This window comes from Erinaceus europaeus, chromosome 17 (assembly GCF_950295315.1).
Source record: "Erinaceus europaeus chromosome 17, mEriEur2.1, whole genome shotgun sequence".
NCBI lineage: Eukaryota > Metazoa > Chordata > Mammalia > Eulipotyphla > Erinaceidae > Erinaceus > Erinaceus europaeus.
This window is the reverse complement of record NC_080178.1, coordinates 12,501,540-12,528,897: the sequence shown is the minus strand read 5'-3', so window position 1 is coordinate 12,528,897 and position 27,358 is coordinate 12,501,540. Positions and strand designations below refer to the sequence as shown.

At 46.9% G+C, this 27,358-nt stretch overlaps 2 protein-coding genes across 4 annotated transcripts in view; both read right to left on the bottom strand.

Moving 5' to 3' along the window:
* LOC103116472 (organic anion transporter 7-like) overlaps positions 1–27,358 on the bottom strand; it is a 272,851-nt gene that overhangs the window by 67,033 nt on the left and 178,460 nt on the right. The window lies entirely within an intron of this gene.
* On the bottom strand, positions 4,115–20,465 carry LGALS12 (galectin 12). Of its 3 annotated transcripts, none has more exons than XM_007526369.3 (10): positions 20,403–20,465; positions 19,513–19,799; positions 13,021–13,109; positions 12,664–12,877; positions 10,075–10,194; positions 9,699–9,737; positions 8,994–9,020; positions 8,381–8,469; positions 6,603–6,753; positions 4,115–6,230 (listed from the first exon to the last, which is right to left on the bottom strand). In XM_007526369.3, the coding sequence occupies exons 2-10, from the start codon at positions 19,579–19,581 to the stop codon at positions 6,084–6,086; spliced, it is 945 nt and encodes a 314-aa protein (XP_007526431.1). In that variant the 5' UTR covers positions 19,582–19,799; positions 20,403–20,465; the 3' UTR covers positions 4,115–6,083. The 3 variants fall into 3 exon arrangements, with proteins under 3 accessions (XP_007526431.1, XP_060032336.1, XP_060032337.1); XM_060176353.1 differs by having other exon boundaries at positions 8,381–8,466; XM_060176354.1 differs by lacking the exon at positions 10,075–10,194.

Genomic DNA, 27,358 nt, shown 5'->3' with positions numbered 1-27,358 from the left:
ATGACATCAACAACAACAACAACAACAATAATAACTACAATAAAACAACAAGGGCAACAAAAGGGAAAATAAAATTTAAAAATTTTTTTAAAAGAAATGGGTTGTAGTAACAGCATTTATTCTTTCTGTACTCATAGCTCTGATCCAGACATCTGAATAGATCACCACAGTGTCTTAGACACCATCCTGTGACGGCGAAGGAGGACTCAGGATTTCTTTTACACAGCTTAGGCATGGCCACACAATTTAGTTCTGCCTCACCAGCGCTTGTATTTTCCAGAGAGACTCCTTTTAAGGATATGGTTTCATGGAGGTGTTTTTGATTGTTTAATTAATCCTGCAAGGCACTGTGACTGCTGATCTCCAGACTTAGTTTGAAGCTCAGATTGCATTGGGTAGAAGAGGCATAGATTTGCAGATTCCTCATTAAATTTAGTGCCAGCACAGCCAGGACATGCCACTTTGTGATTAGGACCGAGGGAGGAGTAAATGACTAGAGCATAGATATTCCCAGTTCATGCCTGCCCTTTGGCACATATGGGACCTTACTCACATTCAGGATTCTGAGGTCTCCCTTGTTCCATGCTCTGTCTTCTTTCTTGATGAGCTTGATGGTGCTGATCCCGGTCTCCTGAGTGAGACGTCTCTGCCTCGTCCTCTTCTCCAGATGGAGTTGGAGACTGAGTTGGACTGTCCTACTGCCCAGAGTCTCCTTCTCCCTATGCCACAAGAAAATTTCCTGAGTAAATACCACTTCACATCAAACACACTCCGGAGTAACCCAGCACAGGCCAGCAACCTACGCTGTGGTCTCAAAGGGAGCTGCTCTCCTGGACACTCCTGGAGTCCACACACTTTACAACGCCATCTTTTCCTACAAGTTATTCTCTGCCCTTTGGTCTGGTTTAATATTCAGTATGAGAATTTTGCTTTCACTTTTCCTACTGTTATATTTTAACAAGATAACAACATTGAACATACTCTGGTTCATTCTCTCTCAAATATATATATAGAGAGAGATATATTAAATATAAGAAAGAAATGCACTTAGAGGTTAAATGGACCAACAACAAAGAAAAAAAATAAAAACACAGAATCCAGGTGGCATAGACAGAAAGACTCACAAAAGAGAAAAAAAAATTGCTCCCTTCCTTGTCCCACACTACCCAGCAAGGATCCTACTGTGACCAACATCTGTCATCTTGCTGAAACCTAGCAATTTGTACTAGGCAGGCTGAATGGGGTAGGGTGAACCAGGAGTGGGCTAAATCAGGAGTGGGTAAACCAAGTTTACCTCTACAACAAATACAATTATGAAATTACAAAATAATTGATTATGACAAAAGCAATACTTTTTGAAGATGCTCAGCCTCAATAATACCAACGGAATTCAAGCAAAAACCATAATGAGCAGCTCTCCTCACCCCCATCAAAATGGACTCAACAATATTTGTACCCCTTTCCCATATTTGGGAGCAACTCTCTCCCCTGATCGAGCTTTTTAGGCCCTTTTCCAACTATGACATCATCTCCCCAGACAATAACTTGGATCCACCAGCGTATCAGATGTCAGGCTCAGGAAAACACTAATATAGTCATGGACCCTTTGGAATATAACTAAATTAAGCCTACTAGCTATCTACAAAACGGAGACCTCAAATCTTCATCTGCACTATTCCAGCCTTTAGGTTCATGATTAGTCAACAATTTGTTTGGCTTTATATGTTAACTCTTTTTTCAGCCACCGGGTTCCAGATGCTAACATGAAGTCCACCGGACTTCCCTGGGCAGATGACCCCAACAATGTGTGTACTAGAGCCCTGCTTCCCCAGAGCCCTGCCCCACTAGGGAAAGAGAGAGACAGGCTGGGAGTATAGATCAACCTGCCAATGCCCGTGTTCAGCGGGGAAGCAATTACAGAAGCCAGACCTTCCACCTTCTGCATCCCACAATGACCTTGGGTCCATACTCCCAGAAGGATAAAGAATAGGAAAGCTATCAGGGGAGGGGACGGAATATGGAGTTCTGGTGGTGGGAATTGTGTGGAGTTGTAGCAACCCTCTTATCCTATGGGTTTTGTCAGTGTTTCCTTTTTATAAATAATTTTTTAAAAAAATGACTAATATAAAAGAAAAGTATCTTGCTATAAAGAAAACCCAGAATCTATGGCTAGAGGAAAGTCTTATGAGTTATCAACTAACAGAGTCACACATGTTCAGTTCACAGAAGTAGCCATGGCACCTGGAACAGTCTCCACTTCTGACCAGAAGAAGCCACAGCCCAAGAGGGAGAGCAGTTCCAAGTCTGGTCTTTTGCACATTCCTTTGTGTGTCCCCACCTCAGGCTGAAGTCATTAGTATGCTCATTTTCCTAAACTCCTACTGGGGTCATATAAATTCTGCTGTCTGCATTCATCCCTCTGCTCAAACCTTGAGATAGTTACACCCCTCCCTCTCCACTAATAGTTGTCTGTCTCCTCTTTCACCTGTAATTCATTCAGCAAATAGCCACCCACCGTTTTGTAACATAGAGATAGCAATGATACATTTGTAAGACAGAGGTAATGGGGCTGGAATGGTGGTGCACCTGGTTGAGCACACACATTACAATGCATAAGGACTTGCGTTCGAGCCTCTGGTTCCCAATTGCAGGGAGGAAACTTTGCAAGTGGTGAAGCAGTGCTACAGGTGACTCAATCTTTCTCCTTTATCTCCCCTTTCCCTCCCGATTTCTGTCTGTTTCTATCCAAAAAATAAATAAGAGATAATAAAATTTTGTTTTAAAAATACAGAAGTAGCAAAGACATCTTCCTGGGACTTCTGTGAGGGTTTCATGAAAGTAACCTGGAGTGTCTGAACTGTGTAGTATGTAGAATAACTATTATTGAAATTTTTTAGTCATATATTGAATGTCTAGTATGTCTATAGGAAAACCATTGGACTGTGGTGAATAGTCGTATCTGGTCCCTGCCTTGGTGAATAGACCAATTTGTGGGGAAAGATAATACACACACACACACACACACACACACACATATATCACTATAATTTGGATAAATTTTAAAGAAAACAGCTCTCTTTATAATCTTCCTTTCAATTAGTTAATATATAAGTACACATCTATCTCTTCTGATAGGTGTTTTTGTTTCCTTTGGGTAAGTTCCCAGGAGAGAAATTGTTGGGTCACAGGGTACATCCTTTTCTAGAGTTTTGATAAATTTCCAGACTGTTTCCCACAAGGGTTGGACCAATTTACATCCCTACCAGTAATGCAGAAATATTCCAACATTAGTTTTTCGTTGTTGCCTCCAAGGTTATTGGTGGGGCTCCATGCCTGTACTAAGAATCCAATATTCTGGGAGGACTTTTTTTTTTAAGACAGAGAGAAGAGGGGAAGATAGAAATGGGGGGAGAGAAAGAGAAAAATACACACATGTATACCTGATTCATTACTTGTGGAGTGACCCCCCCATCCCCTGCAACTGGAGAGCTAGGGGCTCCAACCAGGATCCTTGAACAGGTCCTTGTGCTTAGCCCTGTGCACCACCAACTAACCTCCTACAACATTTGTTTTTCCTGTCCTTTTTGGTGTACGGCATTCCTACAGGTGTAACATGACTTTTCATTGTTGTTTGAAAACAGCTTCTCTTGTCCTGTCATCTTCCTTTGATTTAAAAAAAAAATTCTGGGTCCAAAATCCCAGAGGAAAGAATAGAAAAGCTGGGAGTTGGGTGGTAGCACAGCGGGTTAAGCACATAATGGCGCAAAGCCCAAGGACCAACATGTAAGGATCCCGATTCAAGCTCCCGGCTCCCCACCTGCAGGGGAGTCGCTTCAAAGGCATTGAAGTAGGTCTGCAGGTGTCTGTCTCTCCCCATCTCTGTCTTTCCCTCCTCTCTCCATTTCTCTCTGTCTATCCAACAATGACAACAACAATAACTAAAACAATAAAAAGGGCAATAAAAGGGATTAAATAAATAAATATTAAAAAAATAATAGAAAAGCTACCAAGGAAGGGGATGTGCTGGCACTCACATGGGTAGCCTCACAACCCAATGTAGCTGCTGGCTTTCCCATCAAGGGGCCTCAAAATGCAGAAGAACAGCCTAGAAAAATTCAGGTATGAACTTCCAACTTTATTCTGAGAAGGGACAACTTATATAGCAAGTAGAACAAAGAACATTTTTCACATATGTCATTAATCACAGGGTTTCAAAGGTCAGATACCCCTATGGTTCGGAGGGGTAGGAATGACAAGAATTGATGAGATACCAAAAGGTCAAAGCAATTAGTTTCCATGATGCAAGTCATGTTAATTATCTAAAGGTATTAAGAAATAGTGGCTAAACCAGCAGAGTGAGATGAAGCAGAGAAGGTCAGAGCTTTATGTAAATCATAGATATCAAAGGACAAAGAAATAAGGTGTGTGGGTTTTCACTGTTAGGTTACTGGTAATGCTGTGATGGAGTATGCTCACATGTGTGATCAAAAGGTGGTGAACTTATAGTGAACGTGGTGAACTTATAGTGAACATAGTGAACTCTAAGTGAACTTACAAGCAGGCAGCCATTTGGTCTGCAGAAGGGGAATGAGTTAACTGAGAGATTGCAGGCCTTTCTGAAGCTTAAGAGACCAACAAGAGGAAACTGAGTCATGGAAGCTTTCCCTCTTAGCTCCATCCCTGGAAGGGAGAGACTGACAAGTGGGGTGTCTTTCCAGACCTCCATCTCAAGGATGGGAGAGTTCCTCTAAGCTCTACCATGCTTTCACATAATCCCACAGGGATGGGACAGAGTCCTGGTATTGGGAATTGTGTAGAATTATACCCCTCATACCCTATGATCTTGTCAATATTTCCATTTTATAAGTAAAAATTTTTAAAAAGACATATACTTATTTATTTGATGAAAGAGAAAATAGAGTCCTCTCTGCTCATATGCAGTGCTTGGAAACAAACTCAGAGCTTCAGGTTTGCAAAGCCACTGATCTACCTCCCCAGCTGCTGTCATCTTTCTTTAGAAGTAATTTTATAAGCAGCATAAAAGTGGGTGTGTTTCTTAGCAAAATAAAACTCCATCTCATCTACTGGGTTGGTTGATATATTAGGTTTTATTTTTCTACTTATTCCCACTTAATGTAAAGATAAAACAATACATATGATATAAATCACTCCGTAACCTATAACATAAGGATCTGTGGCTACACCATATATATTCTATCTAGCTGTGATATATAAAAGCATGTACTAATAATTCCAAATCATTATTTCTTCTTGAACCTTTATTTTTATTTGCAGTGTTCTTTCTTTTCCCTTATCTCAGTCACTCTGTGTCCTCCTTCCTGCAATGAGCATATTCACAGCACTACTCACAGGGTGCAGCAATCCACCATCTCTTCTCTCCCTCCCTCTCTCTCTCTCTCTCTCTCTCACACACACACACACACACACACACACACAGTAATGGACGTGTCCGTGCACATGACCTCCCCTCCAGAGACTGTCTCCAACCTCTCTGCAGGTAGCATGACCATGTGACTGAGCTTTGCTAGTAAACCAAGTCATTTCTGTCTGTGAACCCCCAAGCTCCCCAAATTCTAAACCTAGGTAGGCCTTGTCCACATTCTCGCTTTGCTTCTCAGTGACTGAACGTTACAATGGCCGTAGCCTTTGTGTTGGGTCTGGAAGCACAAGCTTATATTTATGGAACTGATTTGACCACTGGGCGCAGATTGTTCTCATCATAACTGCCAGAGGAGAATGAAATAGGCATCTACATTCTTTAAGCCACTGCATTTTGTTGTTGTTTTTGTTCTTGTTCTTGTTAGGTTACACAGCCTGCTTCCTTCAAGTTCAGATCCTGAAGGTGTTGGAACCAAACCCCAGGCTCCTGGTGGAGGGAGGAATAGACAAGGAGTCCTCTTATTCTTGTACCTCCCTTGTGGTGGGGTCCAAAGGTCCTGTGGCCAGATAAGGTAGTGGCAGGTGCAAAGATCGAAGAGGGAAGGAGAGTGAGGCCGTGCTGGGGGTGGGGTGGAGCCGAGACTGGGCCTCCTCTTCCTCATCCAGGCCCCCCAGACCCGTCTTCAGAAATGGACACAGTAGAGTTGGATGCTGCCACTGACACGGAGTTCCCGCAGCTGCTCCAGAGTCTGCTGGCCCAGGCTGGTGGCCCCCAGGCCCTGTCCATTAAGCGCTAGCTTCAGTTCTCCCTCCTGGCACAGGAGCAGTACCTGCGGGAGAGGGCACAAGGACACTAGGGCTTCTGGATTCTCCCATACCTACCTGATGTCCCATCCAGGGACCCCCATCTCCCCAGAAGACAGAAAAACAGAGCCAGGTCTGGGGGCCCCACTGGGATCTCCCCCAGCCCAGGCACCAACTTCACCATGTGTAATGGAGTTGCTTTCCCTGGAGGAGAGGTTCGTAACCTTGGCTGCACACTAGATACCAAGGGCAATTTAAATAACATCAGTGCTCTCAAATCAATTCACGCTGCTCCCCCAGTGTCCTGGATAGGGATGCAGCACCATGCTCTAGCCTAAATTACTGGTCACTCAGCCCTCACACACCTCAAAGTTACCAGTCACTCAGCCCTAACACACCTCAAAGAATCGCTGGGGGTAGAAGATGAAGGGGGCCAGGATCAGCTTCTTGCGCCCCCAGGGCGACACCCAGGCCAGAGTTCTGTCTGCAAAGGAGGCCCTGAGTGTCAGGGGAACATGGGCTGCTTCGTCCATCAGGCTCAGTGTGAAACTGTAGGAGGGGAGCAGGGCAGGGTTGTGAGTACCCCCTCCCGAGCTCCAGACACCCCAAGTCCTCTGAGCTGTGTCTGTTGGGCTCTGAATGCGGGGGAGGGGGGTGTAGAGAAAAGGTGGCTAGAAGGTTTGGCAGACTTCACCCCCAGAAACCAGCCTGAAGGGAGGGTGCACCAATACCTATAGCTGGAGCTGAAGGGAGGGGTGATGGGGAATCGAGGTGGAGGTAGAAGGCATGGTGGAAACACCTGGTAGAGTCCTAGGCACACCTGAGACAGAACCCCACACTGCCACCTACAGGAGGATCCAGAGCTGAGGTTGATGAGTAAGTCCATCACCTTGCCTGAGCCTCAGTTTCCCCTCTCCAAAATGGGGCAGTGATGATGCTAATAGTAGCTGTTTGTCCATCTAACTCTGTGCTGGGTATCATCTCAGGTGTTTTGCAGAACTTCTGTCTGAGGCTGTTCTTCACACCCGTCCACAAATTCACAAGTCTGACATACAACATACAGGACGCGGGTCTAGTGAGGTCGACAAAGAACCAAATGGAACCAGAGCAAAAGGCAGATAGAGTGGGGGCCACATAGGACACCCCTGCCCCTCCACCAGGAGGATTCTGATACCACATTAAGAGACACCCAGCACACTCTAAGCATTCACACCACTCCCGAAGCTGGTGCTATTATTACTCCTGATGATTGAGGAAACTGAGGCACCAAGAGGGAAAGTGGTGAGGCCTTGAAGCTGCACAGGTGAGAAGTAGCCTCAGTAGAAGCCAAAGCTAAGCTGGCAGCCAGAGAAGTCATAAAATTCAGTGCACATAGGATGGAGAGGAGAAGGAAGAGGAGAAGGGAAAGAAAGAAAAGAAGGGGAAAACACAGGAAGGAAAGAGGAAGACTGGGAGTGGAAAAGGAGCAGGAGTGCCCTCTGTGAGGGGAGTGAGGCAGCATCACTTGAAAATAATAACCCTCCCCGCCTAGAGCTTGCTTGCTTTCTTTCTTTCTTTCTTTCTTTCTTTCTTTCTTTCTTTTTCTTCTTTCTTTCTTTCTTTCTGTCTTTCTTTCTTCCTGTCTGTCTCTCTGTCTCTCTCTTTTTCTCTGTTTATTTTTTAAAATACGTATTTATCATCAGAGGAGAGACAGAATCAGAAGTAGAGATGGGGGGGGTGCGCACTGCCCAACTTTGGCATAAGGTGGTCCTGGGGATTGAACCTTTGGTCTCTGGTGCCTCAGGTATATGAAAGTCCTGTGCTCCTATAGACTGAGGTTTCTCTCCATCTCTAGGCCTCCCTAAACCGAGCACTATGTCACCATAGGAGGCCACAGTCTTTCTGGGTCACACCTGGGACCAGCCAAGAGAGGCTGGCGGATTTGTAGGTGTCAGTGTAGTTAGGTTAGGCACGAGAGAGAGCCAAGTCTGGAAAGCCCCTTGCACTCATGTTGCCTGTACCAGTGTGGAAGAAAATGAAGGCTGCATGGGAACTGAGGGTGGTGACAGGTGTGGCCTCTCTGCTTCCTGGTTCCCTGTCATGTGGTGGGGACTAAATAAGTTTCAGGGAGATGAGGCTTCAGTAGCATGTGTCCGGCACACAGATACCCTTCTCTTCCCTCCTGTTGGATACTTACTCCTTGGGCTCTTGCAAGACCAGCCCCCGCACTATGATGACCTGCCCAGGCCACAGGCCCCGAGGAAGGGGACGGGAGCAGGGCACCTGCTGAGGGAACACGGAAGACTGAATCTCTGGCAGCTCCGAGAGGGGCTCAGGAAGGGCCACTACCCCTATCCCTCTAGGCTGGGAGCCCTGGAGCAGGCCTGGCTCTGTCTCTTGGCCCGCAGGCAGGAGATTCAGCTCTGCTCATTTATTTAACACCTAGCGCAGCGTCTGTCTCCTTACTCCTCTCTTGGGCTCTCCAGGCTCTGCTCTGTGCCTTCTCTGTGCCGGAAGCTCCTTTTTTGCCCCCATTCCTGCACCCCAAACAGTAACAGCCTGCTCAGTGGTCAGTCTCTCCACCAGCCTGCAAGCACCTGAGGGCAAAGACCAGCCTGCCTTCCACCCTAGAGTCGGGCATAGAGCCAAACTGCCCACTAAAAGTGCGGAAACTGCATGGAGATAAAGGCCCAGCAAAGTTGCAGCCTGAGGTTGCAGAATCACTGGAGACTGCAGAGGCATCTCTCACCAGCTCCCTGCCCCCAACCCTTGAAGCAGCAGGTGAAGGGCAGGGAGGGAGGGTCACTCACCAGCCTGTGGCTCTCCAGCAGGAAGGGCTGTCACAGAGAAGACAGTCACTTGATATGGTAAAACACCCATGATAATGATATTATGGTAATGATGCTGATATTATGAGAACCTAGAGGTATCTGGGTTTTTCCTGTCTCAGAAATAATGCAGGTAAAGTATGGGAGCCCGTGTTGGGACTTTTACTTTTAATTAATTATTTATTTAATTTTTTTACCAGCGTACTGTTCAGCTCTGGCTTATGGTGGTGCAGGGGACTGAACCTGGGACTTCAAAGCCTCAGGCATGAGAGTATCTGCATAATCATTATGCTATCTCCCCCAACCCTAGAGGGGGTTTCATGAGCTCAGAGAACACCAGCTCTGGAAGCCCTCACCCCTCTATCCCAGAGGCCTGTTCCAGCCCTTTTCTAGGGTTGCTTTAGAAAGTTTGAGCTCCAGCTAAGAGGGGTCTTCCACTGAGAAACACAGGGCCCAGGAAGCCTCCCACCACTCCTCTATCTTCCCCCACTGATGCTAGAGTCAGGGTGAGAGGCAAATCGGGGGGGAGTGGGGTTTTCTCCAGGGACCAGAGAAGCCAGGCTCATCCATGGCCACCTGCACAGCAAGGGAGGGGCAGCTGGGAGCCACAGCCCAACAGGGGCAAGTCATACCAGGGAAGAGGCACAGCCCACTCAGTCAGTGCCAGGACCACAGGGGCCAACTCACATGTCCAGCTGGATATTCATTGCCGCCTTCCACAAATGGCTGTTGGGAAGAAGAAAAAAAAAAAAAGCAACAAATGGGGTTCAGGACTGGAGAACCTCAAGAGTTACTTATTCAAGAAGTGGATGCAGAGACCAGGTTTTGACCTTAGCGACCTTTTATTCCTCCCACAGGCCTTGCAAGGGGTTTTCAGACCCGACCACCTTTCTGGGGTCACCACTCCCCATCTCCATACTCAGAGCCTGTGTCTGGATGAGAACTCTCTACCTTGACTATAACTAGTGTAATAGGGGTCAGGAACTGGAAAGGGGCCTGGGCCTGCCCAGACATCAGGGAAGTGAGAGTCTGCCTCCCAGGCCTCAATCCCAGAAGAACTTACATTGACATTCAGGAACCCCGCGGCCTTCACCAAGATGTCACCAAATATGCCCAGGGTGTCCACACGAGATAGCGGGAGGCGGTAGCGGTAGCGGAGGAAGTGTTGCCCGTTCACGCTCACCTGTAGAGGCACATTTAGATTGGCTCAGTGGTCACTGGAGTTCCCAATTTCATAACCACCTGCCACACATTGGCCAGCCCTCTTTGGAAAAGATTCATTAATGAAAGAGAGAACCAGAGCATTACTTTGACATATGCTATGCTGGGGATCAAAGGCAGGACTTTTTGTGCTCTGGCCGTCTTCCTGGGCCCCCTCAGTCAGCAGTTTCCCCTGGAATTTATCCTCACACCAACTCCATGAGGCAGACACACTTTTTGTTTATTTGTTCTTCATTTATTTCATAGAATGAAGAGAAACTGAGAGAGGAGGGGAAGTTAGAGAGAGAGAAAAAGATATATAGAGAGAGACAGACAGACAGACAGACAGAGACACAGAGAAGGAGAGAGAGATAAGCACATGCAGCACTGCTTTACCACTTGTGAAGCTCTCCCCCTCCCCTGCAGGGGGGGGGCAAGGACTCGAACCCACCCAGCTCCTTGTGTATGGTAATTTGAGCTTAACTGGGTGTACCATCACCCGAGGAAAGCAAATTTAATGTGCAAGGCTCAGAAACAGCCTTAGGCGGTGCCCTTCCCAGGGTTGTAGAGCTGCCCTTGAAACCAAACCACCTCTCAGCAGTCCCCTCTGCCCTGACCAACACCGGCCCTCATCAGCAGGTCTGCCCGCATCCCATCACGCTGAGGAGACTGAGGCTTGGGAGACCTGTGAGCACCTACCTCACAGCCCTTCCTCCACTGCTGGCTCCCCACCAGCTCCCCTCTCCCTGGGAAAAGTCTGAAGAAACCCTCAACTCTCTGGCAGGAGGTCACACCAGAAGCCAGGTTCTCTCTGTCTCCTCCTTTCCCCTTAGCTGTAAACTAGAGAGGGAGAATAAAAACACCACCTCAGAGGGTTGTTATGAGAATTCAGTGAGCAGACATGGCCACGTCTGGGGGGTACTAAGTGTTTGCTAGTATTTGGGAAATTTTATGGTATGGGGTCCCTGGTACTCTGGTTTCAGTCACGTGAACATTCCATGATGCCAAAGAGTCCACTGGGATAGATTCAAGACTTGAATCTCTTCTCCCTCTCCCTCTCCCTCTCTCTCTCTCTCCCTCCTTCCCTCTCTTCACTCTCAATTTCTCTCTGTCCTGAGGCAGTGCTGCAGATGTCTCCCTCTCTTCTCTCTTCTCCCTCTCCTTCTCCCTCTCCCTCTCTTCTCTCTCTCTCTCTCCCTCTTTCCCTCTCTTCACTCTCAATTTCTCTCTGTCCTATCAAATAAAGACAAAGAGAAAATGGTCACCAGGAGAAGTGGATTTGCCATGCAGGCACTGAGCCCACTGGCCAAAAAAAGTCAGGTAATTGAAATGGATCAGTGAAAGATTCATTCCAGGTAGGATCAGGGCTAGGGATACATACGTGGAAAGAATTTGGCATAGGGCCACATTCTCAGTGACCTACCTGCTTTTCACTGAATCAAATCTGTGTCTACACACAATCCATGTCTTTTCCTTCAAATCAAGTTTGCTTTCCTAATCAATGGAGTCTCCCTCGACCTTTGTCAGTTTTGTTAGCAGACCAGACTTGGGGGACTGGCCTTAAAGCTTCCTCCTGGAGCTAGGTCCAGGCTCCCTCAATACTAGGATTATGGCAGTGGTGCTATCAAGGGGGCTGCGTAGGGAAAGACTCCTCTGGCAGAAGCACAGACATTTGTAGCCACTCAGTCTATACTCTGTAGGTAGCCCGCAAGAGGGACCAGACACCAAGATGCCTGCATCTCCCTTTCCTCCTGCCTGCTAAAGCCATAAAATGCAGATGTACACTTGGAGACTATGGCTGAATTAATCCCCCCAGGGCCCATGCATCTCCAGAACCGACTATTAGTTAGAAGATGGGGAAACCCAGACGGGGTGGGTGCTGTGCACCTGCAACACATGTCCCTCCACCCTCCTTCCTGGGGTCTGATATCCAAAGGACCAAGACACTGCCAAGCCCTTTCCAAGCTGCTCTGCGCTAGATGGAATGGGGCATAAGGAGGCATTTCTCTCTCTCTCTCTCTCTCTCTCTCTCTCTCTCTCTCTGTCTCTGTCTCTCTCTCTCTCTCTCTCTCTTTCTCTCTGGTTTATATTCCTCTAAAGTGTGTATTTTCTTTTCTTTTCTATATCTGTTTTGCTTTAATAAATGCTAGTCCCCCTAAAACATGGCTGTTTCTCTTGTGATTCTTCCATGTATATGTCAGTCTAGAATCCTGCCAGTTGATCTTAGAGGAGAACTCTATGCTCTTTGTCCCATTCCCACTTGCTCCCCTGCTATAGTTCCTCCTGTAGGGCCTGGCATCTAGAACTTTGTTCCCTCCTTATGCCCCATTCCATCTAGCCCAGAGAAGCTTGGAAAGTGCTCGTCAGTGTCTTGGTCCTTTGGATACCAGACCCCAGGAAGAAGGGTGGAGGGACATGTTGCAGGTGCACAGCACCCACCCTGTCTGCTCACCTTCACTTCCTCATTTCCAAAGAGAAAGAGGAGGTGGAAGCTGGCTCCTCTCTGCAGGGCCAGGTGGGGCCACCGCACTTCCTTCTGCCAGTGCCCACCCTGCAGGGTATTGCAGATGACATGGGGCTTGGTGGTGTGGAAGCGGGGATTGAAGTGGAAAGCGATATCCGGTCGGGGGTCCAGGCTGCAGCCACACTGGAAGTCCACCTGGAACCTATGAGGGAGGCCCTCCAAGGGCACCTCTTGTCAGAGACCCCCAAGGTGCAGAGGAACCCCCAGCTTGAATTCTTTGGCCCCAGCACCCCAAGGAGAACCCCCCCCCACACACACACACACACACATGCACGCCAAACTCACCTGTGGGCTTTCAGAGGGACCACTCCCTGCAGCATCACCATCTTGCCTGCCCGCAGACCACCAAAAATTGTGGTGACATAAGGAACCACCTGTACAAAGGGAGAAACTCACCCATGCACAGTTGGAGGAAGGGCCATCAGGGGTCAAACAGCTCACTTGCATAGTGCGCTGATTTGGCAAGCATAAGACACAGGTTTGAGCTTGGTCCCCACCACACTGAAGAAAGCTTCAATACTATGGTCTATCTTAAAAATAAATAAATAAATAAATAAATAAATAAATAAATAAATAATTCTAGGACTTCTATGTCAAGTGGATTTAAGAGGGAAGAAGACAAAAGGAGGAGAAAAAGACTCACTTCTCCTATCCTCCCGAAAGAAATTACTCTTATATAGATAAATTAGTGTTGTCTGAAATTTTCCATTCCACCTGGACTTTCGTATGCCCAAGCCACATTGCAAGGGGGAAGCCAAATCCAATTCTCCTATGGCATCAGCTCAAGCCCCTTCCCCAAGCCTGGGGAAATAAGACAAGGCCCCCAGTGAGCCTTCTGTTCATTGTATGTCACCCTGAATTTTGGAAGTGACTGTTGATTTACTGGATACAAGGGCCAGAAGGACAGACACTTGGGGACCTGGTGTGGATGCCTAGACAGACACCTAGCAATCTCCCAGTCTTGCCTTCTAGGCTCTGCTTTGCTCGCAGGAGCTGCCTGGTATTCCCCAAACACATGCACATTTAAAAAAAAAAATATCATATTAATTAAATAGTGATTTATATGACTACAAATTGATAAGAGTGTACATAAACACCATTCTCACCAACATCCACACTTTTATAGCTCACTATTTTGGGGTGTCTCTTTACTTTTCCTTTGCCCCATAATTTCCAGCTCAACTTTGGAGGCTACTAACATCTCTGGTGCCTCCTCCAAGCATAGGCCACTTCAGTGCCTACCTAACTCCTGCCCAGAAGAGTTGATTGCCATGGCTAGTGAGAATTTGGCTGACTCCCATAGGGAGAGGTGGGGGGGTGGGGTGGTGAGGTGGTATTGGCTGTTTATTCTGGGAGGTCATGACCCTTTAAAACTGCCTAGCCTGGGGCAAGGGAGACAACATGAAGGTCAATGCAAAAGACTTGTATGCATGAGGCTCCAAAGACCCAGATTTAGGCCTCTGCACCAGCATAAACCAGAGCCAAATAGCATTTCAGTTTTAAAAAAATAAACTGTGGGCAGTGGCACAGTGGGTTAAGTGCACATGGCATGAAGCACAAGGACCAGCCTAAGGACCCAGGCTCCCCACCTGCAAGGGGTCCTTCACAGGCTATGAAGCAGGTCTGCAGGTGTCTATCTTTCTCTCCCCCTCTCCATCTTCCCCTCGTTTCTCCATTTCTCTCTGTCCTATCCAACAACAATAGCAACACTATTAACAGCAATAATGATAAAAGCAACAATAAACAAGGGCAACAAAAAGGGAAAAATAGCCTCCAGGAGCAGTGGATTCATGGTGCAGGCACCAGACCTCAGTGATAACCCTGGAGGCAAAAATAAATAAATAAGTAAAATAAATTGCTAGATCTGTTGTCCACCTGGAAGAGCTATTTGCAGAACGAGCCTAAGTCATCAGTAGGTGCTCACTGGGCCGTATCTGGAGACTGGCTTTTATTTATGTGTTTTTTCCAATTTCTTACAGCCTTCAGGAAGCCAGAGCACTGTGGCCAGTGGCTGGGGAGGTGGTGGGGTGGTGAGTGTATTCCTGCATGTGTAAGGGGTTCAATCTCCAGTGCTACTCATGCAGGACTGAAATATTTGGCTCTCTCTCCCTGTCTCAATAAATATAATAAATACATATTATGTAGCAGAGCACTGCTCAGCTCTCTGGCTTATGATGCTATCAGAGATGGAACCTAGGAACTCAGAGCCTCAGGCAGGAAGTCTTTTGTATAACCATCATATTGTCTCCCAAGCCCAATAAAATTTTAATGTTTTATTTGTTAAGTAGAGATAAAAACTGAAATGGAAGCAGAAGATATAGAGATATCTGCAGGGGTGGGGAGATAGCATAATGGTTATGCAAAGAGATTCCCATGCCCGAGGCTCCAAAGTCCTAGATCCAACCCCCCTGCACCACCATAAACCACAGCTGAACAGGGCCCTGGAAAAAAAAAAATGAAAAGAGAGAGAGGGATATCTGTAGCACCACTTCACCATTCATGAAGACTGAAGGTGGTGGCCAGGGGCTTGAACCCTGGATAGGGTAATGCACTAAACCAAGTGCACCACCACAATCCAGTGATAAATCTGAAAGGAAGGAAGGAAGGAAGGAAGGAAGGAAGGAAGGAAGGAAGGAAGGAAGGAAGGGAGGGAGGAAGAAAAGGCAAAGTAGAACTGAACAGTAGCATACCTGGTAGAGTGCACATATTACCAAACTTGAGGGCTCAGGTTCGAGCCCTGGGTCTCCACTGGATAAAGGAAGCTTCACAAGCATTGGAGTGGTGCTGCATGTGTCCCCCTTCCCTTTATCTATTTCTAGCTCTCTCTGTCTCTCACTCTCAAGAAGAAGAGAAATAGAGAGCCACTGGGTAAGTTGGAGTCTTCATTCAGGCACCCAGCCCCAGTGATAAACTGGGGTGGTAAAAACACACAAGCCTGAAGCAGCTAGAAGGAGCTGACAGCCGGCAGCACTGTGCTCTGTGCTCTGGGGTGGGACCTTGCAGTCTGGACAATCAGGAGCAGTGAGTACTTGGACACCTGCTTCCCCTGTGAGAGAATGTGAGAGAGTGAGTTACATTAACTCTTCCATTTCAGAAGTTCCCAGTTTAAAAAAGCTTATTAGCTTTTAATGACAGGCAAAAAGCTAGCCTCTCAGGAACTGCCTAGGCCGGCTGGCTGCTCCCTTATAATCTAGCCTAGTGCACTGAAGTGGCATTGCGAAATATAGGTTTGTGTGAAAGTTTGAAATTAGCCCGCTATATCTGCTTCTGTAATACATGCTTTGCTTAGATATAGATTGGTGCCATAAGATAGAGTTCAAAATGTATACCTCAGATAAGGGTGTAAAATGTATCTTTGGCTTACACAAGAATGCCCCTCTGCCCTCTGCCTCCATAGATAAGAGTGACCACCCCAACCCCAGAGTGCTATAAAAACCCGTAATGTAGAGAGCTAGAGGTCCCCAAAGGACAGTGGCTACATTCTGGCTTGCAGACCTCTCAGCTGAGACCCCCCCCCCCCGTGTGTCTACCTGTCAGTTGAGACCCCCTGTGTGTCTTTATGTGAGCTTGTAATGGTGGCTATTTTATGTGCTTGTGTGAATAAATACTTCAACTTCATCAATTTCCTGTGTCAGCCTCAGCTTGTGATAGGGTTCTGTCAGTAGCAACTTAACACCCCCACCACACAGGGACCTGGGGAGGTAAAAGAGGCCTGGGGAGTGTTTCACCCACAGCTTAGCCAGTTCACAGCCTCAGTCCCACCTCCCAGACTCCAGCTAATTAAGCTTACAGCTAATTAAAGCTGAAGCAGCTCTCTTGGGAAAAAAGGACCAAGAAAAGCCAAGTATCCTCCGTAGTGCACATCAGTGGGAAGACGGACCTTTTGTAGAGCATGGCCAGGCTTCAAAAAACCTGGATGGGTACTGAACAGGAGAACCCTTACCCCCTTGCCTGATCTGGAGGTTCTAATCTGAGCACCTTCAGGGCTGGAGACCGCTCTCCTGGTAATGGATGCCCTCCTGCCCCCCCCCTGACCCCCAGCCCCAAGGACTCGGGCCACAGCCCCCCAAATCCTTAACAGCTATCATCTTGCAGTAGGGGCTCATCTCTGTCTCCAGGCTCTAGTATTTTTACAATGCAAGAACTGCGCTGGAGAAACAGTATAATGGTTATGCAAATGATTTTCATGCCTGAGGCTCTGAGGTCCCAAGTTCAATCCTCAGCATCACCTCAAGATAGAGCTGAGCAATGCTCTGGGGAAAATTTTTTTAAAGAAAAAAAGTAATTTCAATTCCAGGGATATTGCATAGTGGTGATGAAAAATATTCTCATAGTTGAGGTTCTGAGGTCTCAGGACTAGTCCCCAGCAACTTCTTCAGTCAGGACTGTGAAGTGTTCTGATGAAAGCCACAAAGGAAGGTTGGGGAGATAAAGCATAGTGGTTATACAAAAAGATGTTCATGCCTGAGGTCTCAGGTTCAATGCACAACACCACCATAGCCAGAGCTATGCCAACAGAACTTTTAAAGTATTTTTTGCTTTATTTTTCTTTTATTTTTATTATATTTGATAGAACTGACAAATTGAGAGGGGAGGGGCCAGGTAGGGGCACTCCTGGCTGAGCACACATGTTACAATACACAAGGACCTGGGCTCGAGCCCCCAATCTCTACCTGCAAGGGGAAAGTTTTGCAAATGGTGAAGCTGTATTGAAGGTGTCTCTCTCCTTCTCTACCAGTCCTTTCCCTCTCGATTTCTGGCTGCCTCTGTCCAGTAAATAAAGATAATAAGAGCAATTTAAGAAGAAACTGAAAGGGGATGGGGAAATAGAGAGGAAGAGAAACAGAGAAACATCTGAAGTACTTGCTTCACCACTCAAGGCGGCTTCCTCCTCTGCAGATGGGGACCAGGGGGTCTTGCACATGGTAACATATGCACTCAACCAAGTGTGCCACCACCCAGCCCCACCAACAGCACTTTAAGTAAAATCATTATAATAAAAGGCAAGAGGGAGTTAGGTGTAGCATAGCAGGTTAAGCGCATGTGGCGTGAAGTGCAAGGACTGGCCTAAGGATCCCGGTTCGAGTCCTTGGCTCCCCACCTGCAGGAGATTCGCTTCACAAGGGGTGAAGCAGGTCTGCAGGTGTCTATCTTTCTCTCCTCCTCTCTGTCTTCCCCTCCTCTCTCCATTTCTCTCTGTCCTAACAACAATGGCATCAATAACAACAATAATAACAACAACAATAAAAAATAAAAAGGGCAACAAATGGGAAAATAAATAAATAAATTTTAAAAAATATTAAAAAAAAAAAAAGGCAAGAACTGGGGCTGGGAGATAGTTCACCCAGCAGAGCACACATCTTGCTGTGTGTTAGACCCTAGGTGCTAGAGTCACGTGGGAGCACCATGGACAGCACTTGGGGAAATTCCATAATTGGTCAACAAAAAGTTGTGGCTTTTCCTTCCACTAGCACTGTTGGAGGGCAGCTTAGGCAAAGCTCATTCCCCAGCACCCTGCAGGAAGCCAGGAGAAGCAACCAAAGGCAGGGCCAGAAGCATACTGGGACCAGCACTCCCTCCCAGCCTGACTGCAAAGGCCATAAAATGCAGATGAGGCAACTGAAGACCAGGGTGAAGCACATCCCCTGATGGCCCAGCCCTTACTCTGCAGGGGCAGTAAAGCTGGGAAGCCCTGGGATTCCTTCCTCTCTCCAGGAAGCTCTGGGACCTCTCTCTCTCTCTCTCTCTCTCTCTCTCTCTCTCTCTCTCCCCTTGCCTCCAGGGTCTCCATGCCTGCATAACTTGTACTTTCTTCTTTTCTGTCTTTACTTTCTTCTAATAAATGCTCATCTTCCTAAAACACAACTGGTTCTTCTGTGATTCTTCCATGTCCAAGTCAGTCTAGAACCCTACGGGAGGGAACTGAAGAATGACCCTGGTTAGTGGCAACCCCCCCATAGCACCTTCTTAGACAAAGAATGAAAAGTAGGGCCCAATGGTGGCTCACCAGGTTGAGCACACATGTCACAATGTTCAAGGACCAGGGTTTGGGCCTCCAGTCCCCATCGAAGCTTCAGGAGTGATGGTGAAGCAGGGATGCAGGTAGGTGTCTCTCTGTCTCTCTTCCTCTTTATCTCTCCTTCTCTCCTGATATTAGTTGTTTCTATCAGATGAATAAAGAATATGAGCTCTCTCTATCAGATGAATAAAGATTAAAAAAAAAAAAAGAAAGAAAGAAAAGAAAAAGAAAAGGTATCCCACAGAGGCAGCTAATTCAGGAATATTGCTCCTATACAAGGTCCTGGTTCATTCTTGGTGCTGCGTTAAAACATAATCATAAGGGAAAACACAGGGGGGCCAGGCAGTGGTGCACTAGGTAAGGGCACATAGTAAGAAGAGCAAGGATCTTGGTTCAAGCCCCTGGCTCCCCACCTACAGGTGACTATTTTTCTCTCTCCCTATCTTCCCCTCCCCTCTTAATTTCTCTCTGCCCTATCCAAAATAATAATAATAATAATAAATAAATACATCTGCCCACAGGAAGAGTGGTTTCATAGTGCAGGCACCGAGCCCCAGTGATAATACTAGAGGCAAAAAGTAAAATAAAAGAAAAAGAAAAAAAAATGCAAGGACTGTGAGTCCACTAGTCATTCACTCCCTACTGGGCAGTGGAGGTGAGAGTGGGGCCCTTGCTCTCCACCCCTGCCTGGGTCTGGGCCCCGCTGGGCAAGAGGAGCCCTGAAACCTAGGGGTATCCAGCTCAGAGGGGCTGCTCACCGGGTGGAAGGTGGGCGGCTGCAGGATGAAGGTGTCAGGAAGCGGGTCCAGTTTTTCTCCGGGAGACATGGAGGGTAGGTCGTCTCTGAGGCCGGCTGTGGATCCAGACGCCAGGCACCCAGCCCCTGGCCCTGTCTCACTTTCCCCAGCTGGATCCCAAAGGCCCAGGGCAGGGAGGCCTGTCAGTCTCACTCGCAGAGCTGCAGAGTCCTAGCTCCACCTGAGCAGGTGAGGAGAGGGCGGGGCCACGTCGGGCCACACCTCAACTCTGCAGGTGTTGGGCTTCTCTGCAAAAAAGAAGGGGAAAAAAAAATTGTGCAGGTTAACAAGTTTGCACAAACTAACCAACCTACCTTCCAAATAGCCCCTCTGGGTCCCAAGCACGTGACTTGCAGAGAGAGGTGACAGGTCGGCACCTTGGGACCAGGGACTGTTTCTGCAGGTTTGTAGGGCTTCAGTTCCACTGTTGGCTGCAGGTCCAGGGAGAAACCCCGCCTCCAACTTCCTGGACCTGGCTGAGTGGTTTGCTCTTCTCTCCTCCCGGCTCCACCAGAAATCAATAGGTCTCTCATTTCCTTGCTCCATTCCCCAAGTCTCTCTATTTTGCAAGTTCTCCAGTCCCCCGGGACTCTGTTTCAGCATCAGCTAGAAATGCAAGCTGGGGTGACTCCAAAGTGGGGGGTGGGGGAGGTGAGAAAAAGAGCAGAGGGAAGAGAGGGAAATAAAATCCAAAGGGAGCATGCAAGGAGGAAATGAGGGTTTGGGAGGCAGGAGCTGCACCACAGGGAACCTGGATCCCAGCTAGGACTCTACAACCTCTGTGTACCCAAAAGCAAGTCACTGTCCCTCCCTGGGATTCCTTTTCTTCACCAGTACTTCGAAGAGGCAACCACAGCTGTGCTTCTGGAAAGGGGCGGTCTGTATCTGGGTTGGTGCTGGCATCTGTGTGTTTATCAAGCTCCCCCATGATCCTTTGCATTAGGTTAAAGTTAGTTCTGGCTCAAATTCCAGTAAGTCTTTCCCTTTAAAAAGCTGCACAGCCTCTCAAACTTTATCCCAGAGTTGGTGCCCTGTGAGGTCAGGGCTGTGACCACAGAGTCAGACTTGGCAGTTGGGAGTCCCAGGACCAGGCTGAGCAGAGGCCCCAGGGCAAGGAGTCAAGCAAGGCAGGAGGGAGCTGCTTTCTTTGGTGCAGGGGAGGGTGCTTGGGCCCTGGGGACAGCTACAGGGCAGTACCTGCAACTTCAGATCTACAGAAGAATTTGAAGTAGGGCCTAGGTTGCTGCTCTGGGACACTCCCTGCAGGAGACTGGGGCATCTGCTAAGGATAAGAAGCACCAGTTTCAGGTGCTAAGCACAGAGCTTGGCACAGAGGCACAAGGGTTTTGTTCAGAGCATGCTGGGTAAGTGGGACTGGGCAGCTGAATGGGGCTGTGTGTAAGGAAACTGGATCGGAGGTAGATTGAGGAAGAATATTATCTATACACCAGTGGGAGGGAAACACAAAGATGGAGAAACCAGTTGAGCAGGGACTTGGAAGCCTGCCACTGGGACTCATATCTGGCTCCAAGTCCCAACCTCACAGCACTTGGTGCACCCCCACATTGTGGTAATCTGAGATTAGTGGTATCCCCCCCCACCCCCTTTGATTTGTCACTTGAGGAAGCAAGGTATCTTAGTTTGTAAAGACCAGGAGATTTGTTAAGCTACGTGTTGGTATGCATGAGACCCCTTCTGTTTCATTTGGTTTAAATCCCCCCTGCTTAACACTATTCTATTTACATAACCACTTCATTCTATTTACATAACCACTGTTAACAAGTTCCACCCTCCCTCCAGGGCATTTGTGGTTCAGTGATAGGATTCTCGCCTGCTCTGCCCCCTCTTTATCACACCCTGATTTTCACCAGTCACTTTTCTCTCCACCCTCTCTATGTCACATCCTGTTTCCACCCTACTTGGGAAGTATATATAAAGACAGCATTGTGAGTTTTAGAGTACTGTACCTTGAGTTTAGCTTAGCTCGTCTTAGATTGTGCTGCATCCTGCATGAATAAAGAGATACTGCCTACAACCCAGCCATGAGTCCCTGGTCGTCTGTTACCCGCCCGTGAAGCCAGCCCGGCGAAAACAACATAACCTGTCGAAAACAACAGCTAAGTGCTTAGTAAAACAGATGGGATAACTTAAACAACAGGCATAATTTATTTTCTCACAGTTCTAGTGTCTTGAAGCCCAAGGTCAAGGTGTCTTTTGTTTATCAGTAAGTTGATTTATCTGTGACCTTCCTCTTTGGCTCGCAGGTAGCTGGTCTTGTGAGCCTGTACCCTAAGCTATTTTTGTAAAGTGGACTAGTTTATTGGATTGGGGTCTGTGAACAAGACCCCAGTTTACCTTAATGATCCCTTGAAATGCCTTACTTCTGAGCATCCCTACTTACTGGAGATGAGCACTTCAAGGGAGAAATTAGAGAGGAGATGGTTCAATCTAGAGCAGGGATGTAGCTGTAAGTGTTCCCCAAGCTCAAGGCTATTGCAACCTTCAGGAGGGCCAGCCTTGAGGAGGGAGGAGAGGGAACTGTGCGTTTCACCTCTCTTTTCCGTGGACCTCTAGTTAGGTTTTGGGAGCTGAAGGGGGAGGGAGAGTGGGTGTGGGGGGAAGCAGCACCTGTTTGTACTTAAAACTTCTTAAGAGTCTTCTGAACAAGGGGGCTGGGTGTGGATGCACCAGGTTTACTGCATATGTTACAATGAGCAAGGACCCAGGTTCGAACCCCTGGTCCTCACCTGTAGTGGGAAAGCTTTGCAAGTGGTGAAGCAGTGCTGCAGGTGTCCCTCTCTTTCTTTCTCTATCACCCCCTTCCCTCTTGATTTCTGGCTGTCTCCAATAAAGTTTTGTGTTTTTTTTTAATAGCTTGTTGAACAAGAGATGGTCTTTAGAATTAGACAGTTGGCAGGAAGAGGAAATGATTATGCAAAGAGACTTCATGCCTGGGGCTGCAAAGTCCCAGGTTCAACCCCCTGCAACACCATAAATCAGAGATGAGCAGTGCTCTGGAAAAAAAAATAAAGAGAAAGAGATGGGGAGGGGGTTTAGACATTTGTTCTCTAAGATGTTGTGAGAACTATGGTGGTTATTCTTGGGAGGGTGTGGTGTTTGGATGGAAAGAGGGTCTATGCTTGTTTCCCCAACATTTACAAAGTTCATCACACATTATCTCAACAAAGAATTGAGGATAGAGTATGATTTTCAGGAATTTTAAATTTTATTCAGGAAAACTCAGAATATCCACATGTTAGGACATGAGGGAGAAAGAGGGAGGGGTGTCTGGCAGTAGCGCAGTGGGTTAAGCACATGTGGCATGAAGCCCAATGACTGACTGGCATAAGGATCTTGGTTCAGGCACCTGGCTCACCACCTGCAGGGGGTCGCTTCACAGGCTGTCTTTCTCTCCCCTTCTCTATCATCCATTTCTCTCTGTCCTATCCAACAACAACAACAGCAATGGAAACAATAACAATAACAAGAGCAACAAAATGGGGAAATGGCCTCCAGGAGCAGTGAACTCAAAGTGTAGGCACTGAGCCCCAGCAATAACGAAAGCAAAAAGAAAGACTGACAGAGAGAGGGGAGAGAGGGAGTGAGGGAGGGGGGAAAATAGAGTTGTGACTTGATGACCTGGACAGCAAGTGGTAGAGCCAAGCCCACAGGTCTACCTTTTAACACCCAAGCCCCGCCTCCACCTTTCCAAGCCACACCTGTCACCACTCCCATTTTCTGGCCCTAGGGGGATGTGTTTCAGTCTTTCTTTTCAGGTGCCCCATTTGCATTTTATGACCTCTGCAGTCAGGTACAGGCACCCCTGAAGCTTCCTCTGGTTCCTTCTGGCTGCTTCCTGTAAAGCAGCAAATGAAACCAGAGAACCAAATATATGGAAAAGGAGAAGCTTTATTTATACTGGCAGGCTTGGTGTCACATCTCTCCAAGAAGAGCACCAGCCCCCAGCCTTTGTTCTTTAAGGGAAATATACCTATAGGGCAGGTCTCTAGATTACTTAGTGTGATTTCATTGGTGCATAACAAGCAGGGAATATTAGCAGTTGGCTCTTACAGTTACACATATAGTGAGACTGTTACAGAAATGATCCCCAAAGCACAAGACTTGAGCCAGTTCTTGGTGAGAGGAATTTATTACACCTCTGTGTAGGAGACTCCAGATCTCTCCAGGAAGTTCTCCTGGCACCTCCAAAAAAGCCCACAGTTTTATTGAGGTCCCCCTCCCCAAAGGGGTGGAGGGAGCAGGTTTACTTCACTATTACAAAGTGGGCAGAAACAGACAAAGGCAATCTTTCATGTAATTGCTATAGATCTTCCTAATCTGTGGCCTTGGTAAAGAAATGGGAGGACTAGTGCCTGGTAAGTATCAGTCTTGAGACAACTGTATCACTCCCTGGTCATTTTTTACTTTAGCATGGATGTCTCAGGCCCATTAGCTTAGGAATGTAGAGGGGAAGAGGGATAGCAACTATAGCCACTGTTTTAATTGCCTGAAGAGCAAACACAAAGGAAATGCAGTCTTGGGTGTTGGTATGCTTCTAATTCTACTTCTAAAAACCTCTTCTGTTTCATTTGATTTAATCCCCCCTGCTTAACACTATTCTATTTACATAACCACTGCATTCTATTTACATAACCACTGTTAACAAGCACCACCCTCCCTCCAGGGCATTGGTGGTTCAGTGGTAGAATTCTTGCCTGCTCCGCCCCCTCTCCTTGTTACACCCTGATATTCACCAGTCACTTTTCTCTCCACCCTCTCTATGTCACATCCTGTTTACACCCTACTTGGCACGTATGTTAGTTTTTAGTTTAGTTTAGCTCGGTTTAGATTGTGCTGCGTCCAGCATGAATAAAGAGATACTGCCTACAGCTCAACCAAGAGTCCCGGGTCGTCTGTCTCCTCTCATGAAGCCAGCCGGACACTTGGGCTTTATGTCTCCATATCAGAGAGGAAAGGAACTTCTCCACCAGCACATAGATTAAAATATCCACATAGGGTAAATCAGGAGAGTATGTACTCTATGTTCATCTATTTCCCATAAGACAAGCCTACACACACCTTCCTGTATAAACATACTGTTGAGGGACAGGAGGCACTGGAGGGCACTACCCAGAAAATGCTAGTGGTGACAGGTCTGGCTTGGAAAGGTGGAGGTGGGGCTTGGGTGTTAAAAGCTAGATCTGTTAGCTTCTCACTGCCCCCCCTCCAGATAATAAACTGTCTCTCTCTCTCTCTCTCTCTCATATTCTAACATGTGAATGTTCTCAATTAAAAATTCCTGAAAAATCATGCTCTCTCAATTCTTTGTTGAGATAATGTGTGATGAACCTTTTTAATGTTGGAGAAGCAAGTAAATCTGCCTTTCCCCAAAAAACAATGCATTCCTGCATAAGGCAATGACATTCCCTTGTTTAGATTTAGCCTGGCCTCTCTTTAGCTATTTCTCTTGCAGGGTACAGGGGAAGGGGGGGGCGGTTTCCCTAAGCTGGCCTCCAACAACATGAATATATATATATATATATATATATATATATATATATATATATTCAAATCAATACATTGCTCAGCTCTGGCTTATTATGGTGGTACTAGGGATTGAACCTAGGACCTCAGAGTCCCAGGCACCAATGTCTTTGACCATAGCCATTATATTATCTCCCCACTCTCCAATCCATGAATACAATTTCTTATCTCCTCATGACAGGTATTTTCACAGCACTCCAGCTACTAACTGAAGTCTTCTTCCAAAGTCAAGCATTGCCTGTACTGAGTGATATCCATGGGTCCTGCTTGTCCTCTGACCCCTTCTGTATGTCTCCCCAGCAGGTGTGGGATTGAGCACAAGCTACTCACATGCCCAATTACCAGTCTATGGTCTGGAAAACATAATCCATGTGAGTGTAATGGAAAAATAGATGAACACAGAGTGCACACTCTCCTGATTCACCCTTTGTAGGTATTTTGAGCTATGTGCCTGGTAGAGATCGGTATTTCCTCTGTGATATAGGGGCATAGAGCCTAAGTCTGTATTTCCTCTGTGCCTGATGGGCCTTACAGCAGTTAGTGCCTGCAGCTACTGTACCTCCTCCCTTCTAAACTAGTAGGCCCAAGACAATGGTGCTTGAAGATAAAGAGGACTAGGGAGGTATCCAGCTGGCCTGGGACTGATATATACTAGGCACCAGGCCTCCCTATCTCAGACTGCACCAAGGCCACAGATAAGAAACATGTATAGCAATTGTGGGGTTGGAGAGGGCCCCAGGATATTGAGATCAGCTGTTGAGCCAAAGCCAATTGTGCTTGTTCCATGTGGAAATTTCCACCTGTGCCCATCCTGTGATAACTAAAAAAAGGTGGGATGAGAAGTGATTGAGGTCACAGACTCTCCCCTTGCTTGGAAGGGTGTGCGGCCTAAGCTTAAGCTTCCTAATAAAGGCTCTTGCTATTGCATGTGATTCTGGTCTTTTTTTGCATGAGATCGGGACTTGAACTTCTGGGCATAACAGCAATTATATGAAATATTGCCTTTGTTTCCTGCTTACTTTGTAATAATGAAATAAGTCCATCTGATCTGTTCCCTCCTCCCCTTTGGGGGGAGCTGCAATGAAACTAGAATAAAAGTGGGTGCTTTTGAAAGGTGTGGGGAGAACTTCCTGGGGTGATTCGGAGTCTTCTATACACAGGTGTAATAAACTCTCTTTCACCAAGAACTGGGTCTAGTGCTGTGCCTTGAGGATCGTTTCTGTAACATGTGGAGATGTCAAGGTCTTCCCTCTCCCCTGCCTTTTCATCCAGCAGCCTCTTGCAGTATCCCTGCTACTGGGTGGGTCCTCCTCCCCTCTGGACCCAGGGAGGAGCTGGTACCTGGACTGATTAACCAACTCTGGTTTACATGTCTTCATTGTTCTTCTATCTGAGTTTCTGCTAGGTCACTGGAAAGCCTCATGTGTTCTGTTCTTTGGGGATCATGTCTATATAATCTTGGAATAAATGATGTGCTTATTAGGAGAAATGTGAAGCAAGAAAAATTGACAAAATCTGTATAAGGAAGATTTAAAAAATGGACAAAGAAAAATGACTTCATAGTCTTGAATCAAATGATGAGGAAGATCTGGTGGCATTGACATAATAAAAGAGAAATCACGGCTAACCCCACTAGAACACTTTGGGGGAGCTGGGGGTGCAAGAAAGCCAGGAATAAATGCTCAATCAATATTTGTTGAATAATTGGTAGTGCTACTGTCTGAAGGCATGCTAATACTTTTTTTTGAGAAAACAATCTTGGTGGTTTCTACCTTGTGAGTTTCAGTAGTGGCTACAGGTGCCCTCTTTCTTTCTTCCTTTCTTTCTTTCTTTCTTTCTTTCTTTCTTTCTTTCTTTCTTTCTTCCTTTCTCTCCTTCTTGTCGCCTCCGTGTTCAGCGCGGAGTAATGTTCAATGATAATCCTGAGAGAAGGGATGAGAGATGGGTGGGGTAGGGAGGTCTTGTGCCAAAGACACAAGCAAGTTTATTTCTGAGCTTCTGATATTTATACTAAAAGCAGGCAGATACAGAGTCTTACACATCAGCATTATTCATACAGAGAAAGGTCATACAGTGATTGTGGATAGTTACAGAAACAATAATACAGGGAAGAGGTTACAGACTTTATTTTGTCTTACTGGACTTGCCTAAGGTCACTCTGCTCTACTAAACTCAGCAGAGCATAAACAAGAAAGTGGCTGCACGCCATCTAGCACACATCAAACAGCCAAGCATATAGTCTGTATCAGAGGAGCGGCAGAGT

What these genes read in the sequence shown, in the direction of transcription:
- LGALS12 (XM_007526369.3), bottom strand. Translation starts at nt 19,581, where the DNA reads ATGTCTCCCGGAGAAAAACTGGACCCGCTTCCTGACACCTTCATCCTG. An exon ending in TTGGAAATGAGGAAGTGAAG is followed by an intron (nt 10,195 to 12,663) that starts GTGAGCAGACAG and finishes GTGCCTCTACAG; the next exon opens with GTGAGCGTGAACGGGCAACA. An exon ending in CGGGGTTCCTGAATGTCAAT is followed by an intron (nt 9,738 to 10,074) that starts GTAAGTTCTTCT and finishes TCTTCCCAACAG; the next exon opens with CCATTTGTGGAAGGCGGCAA.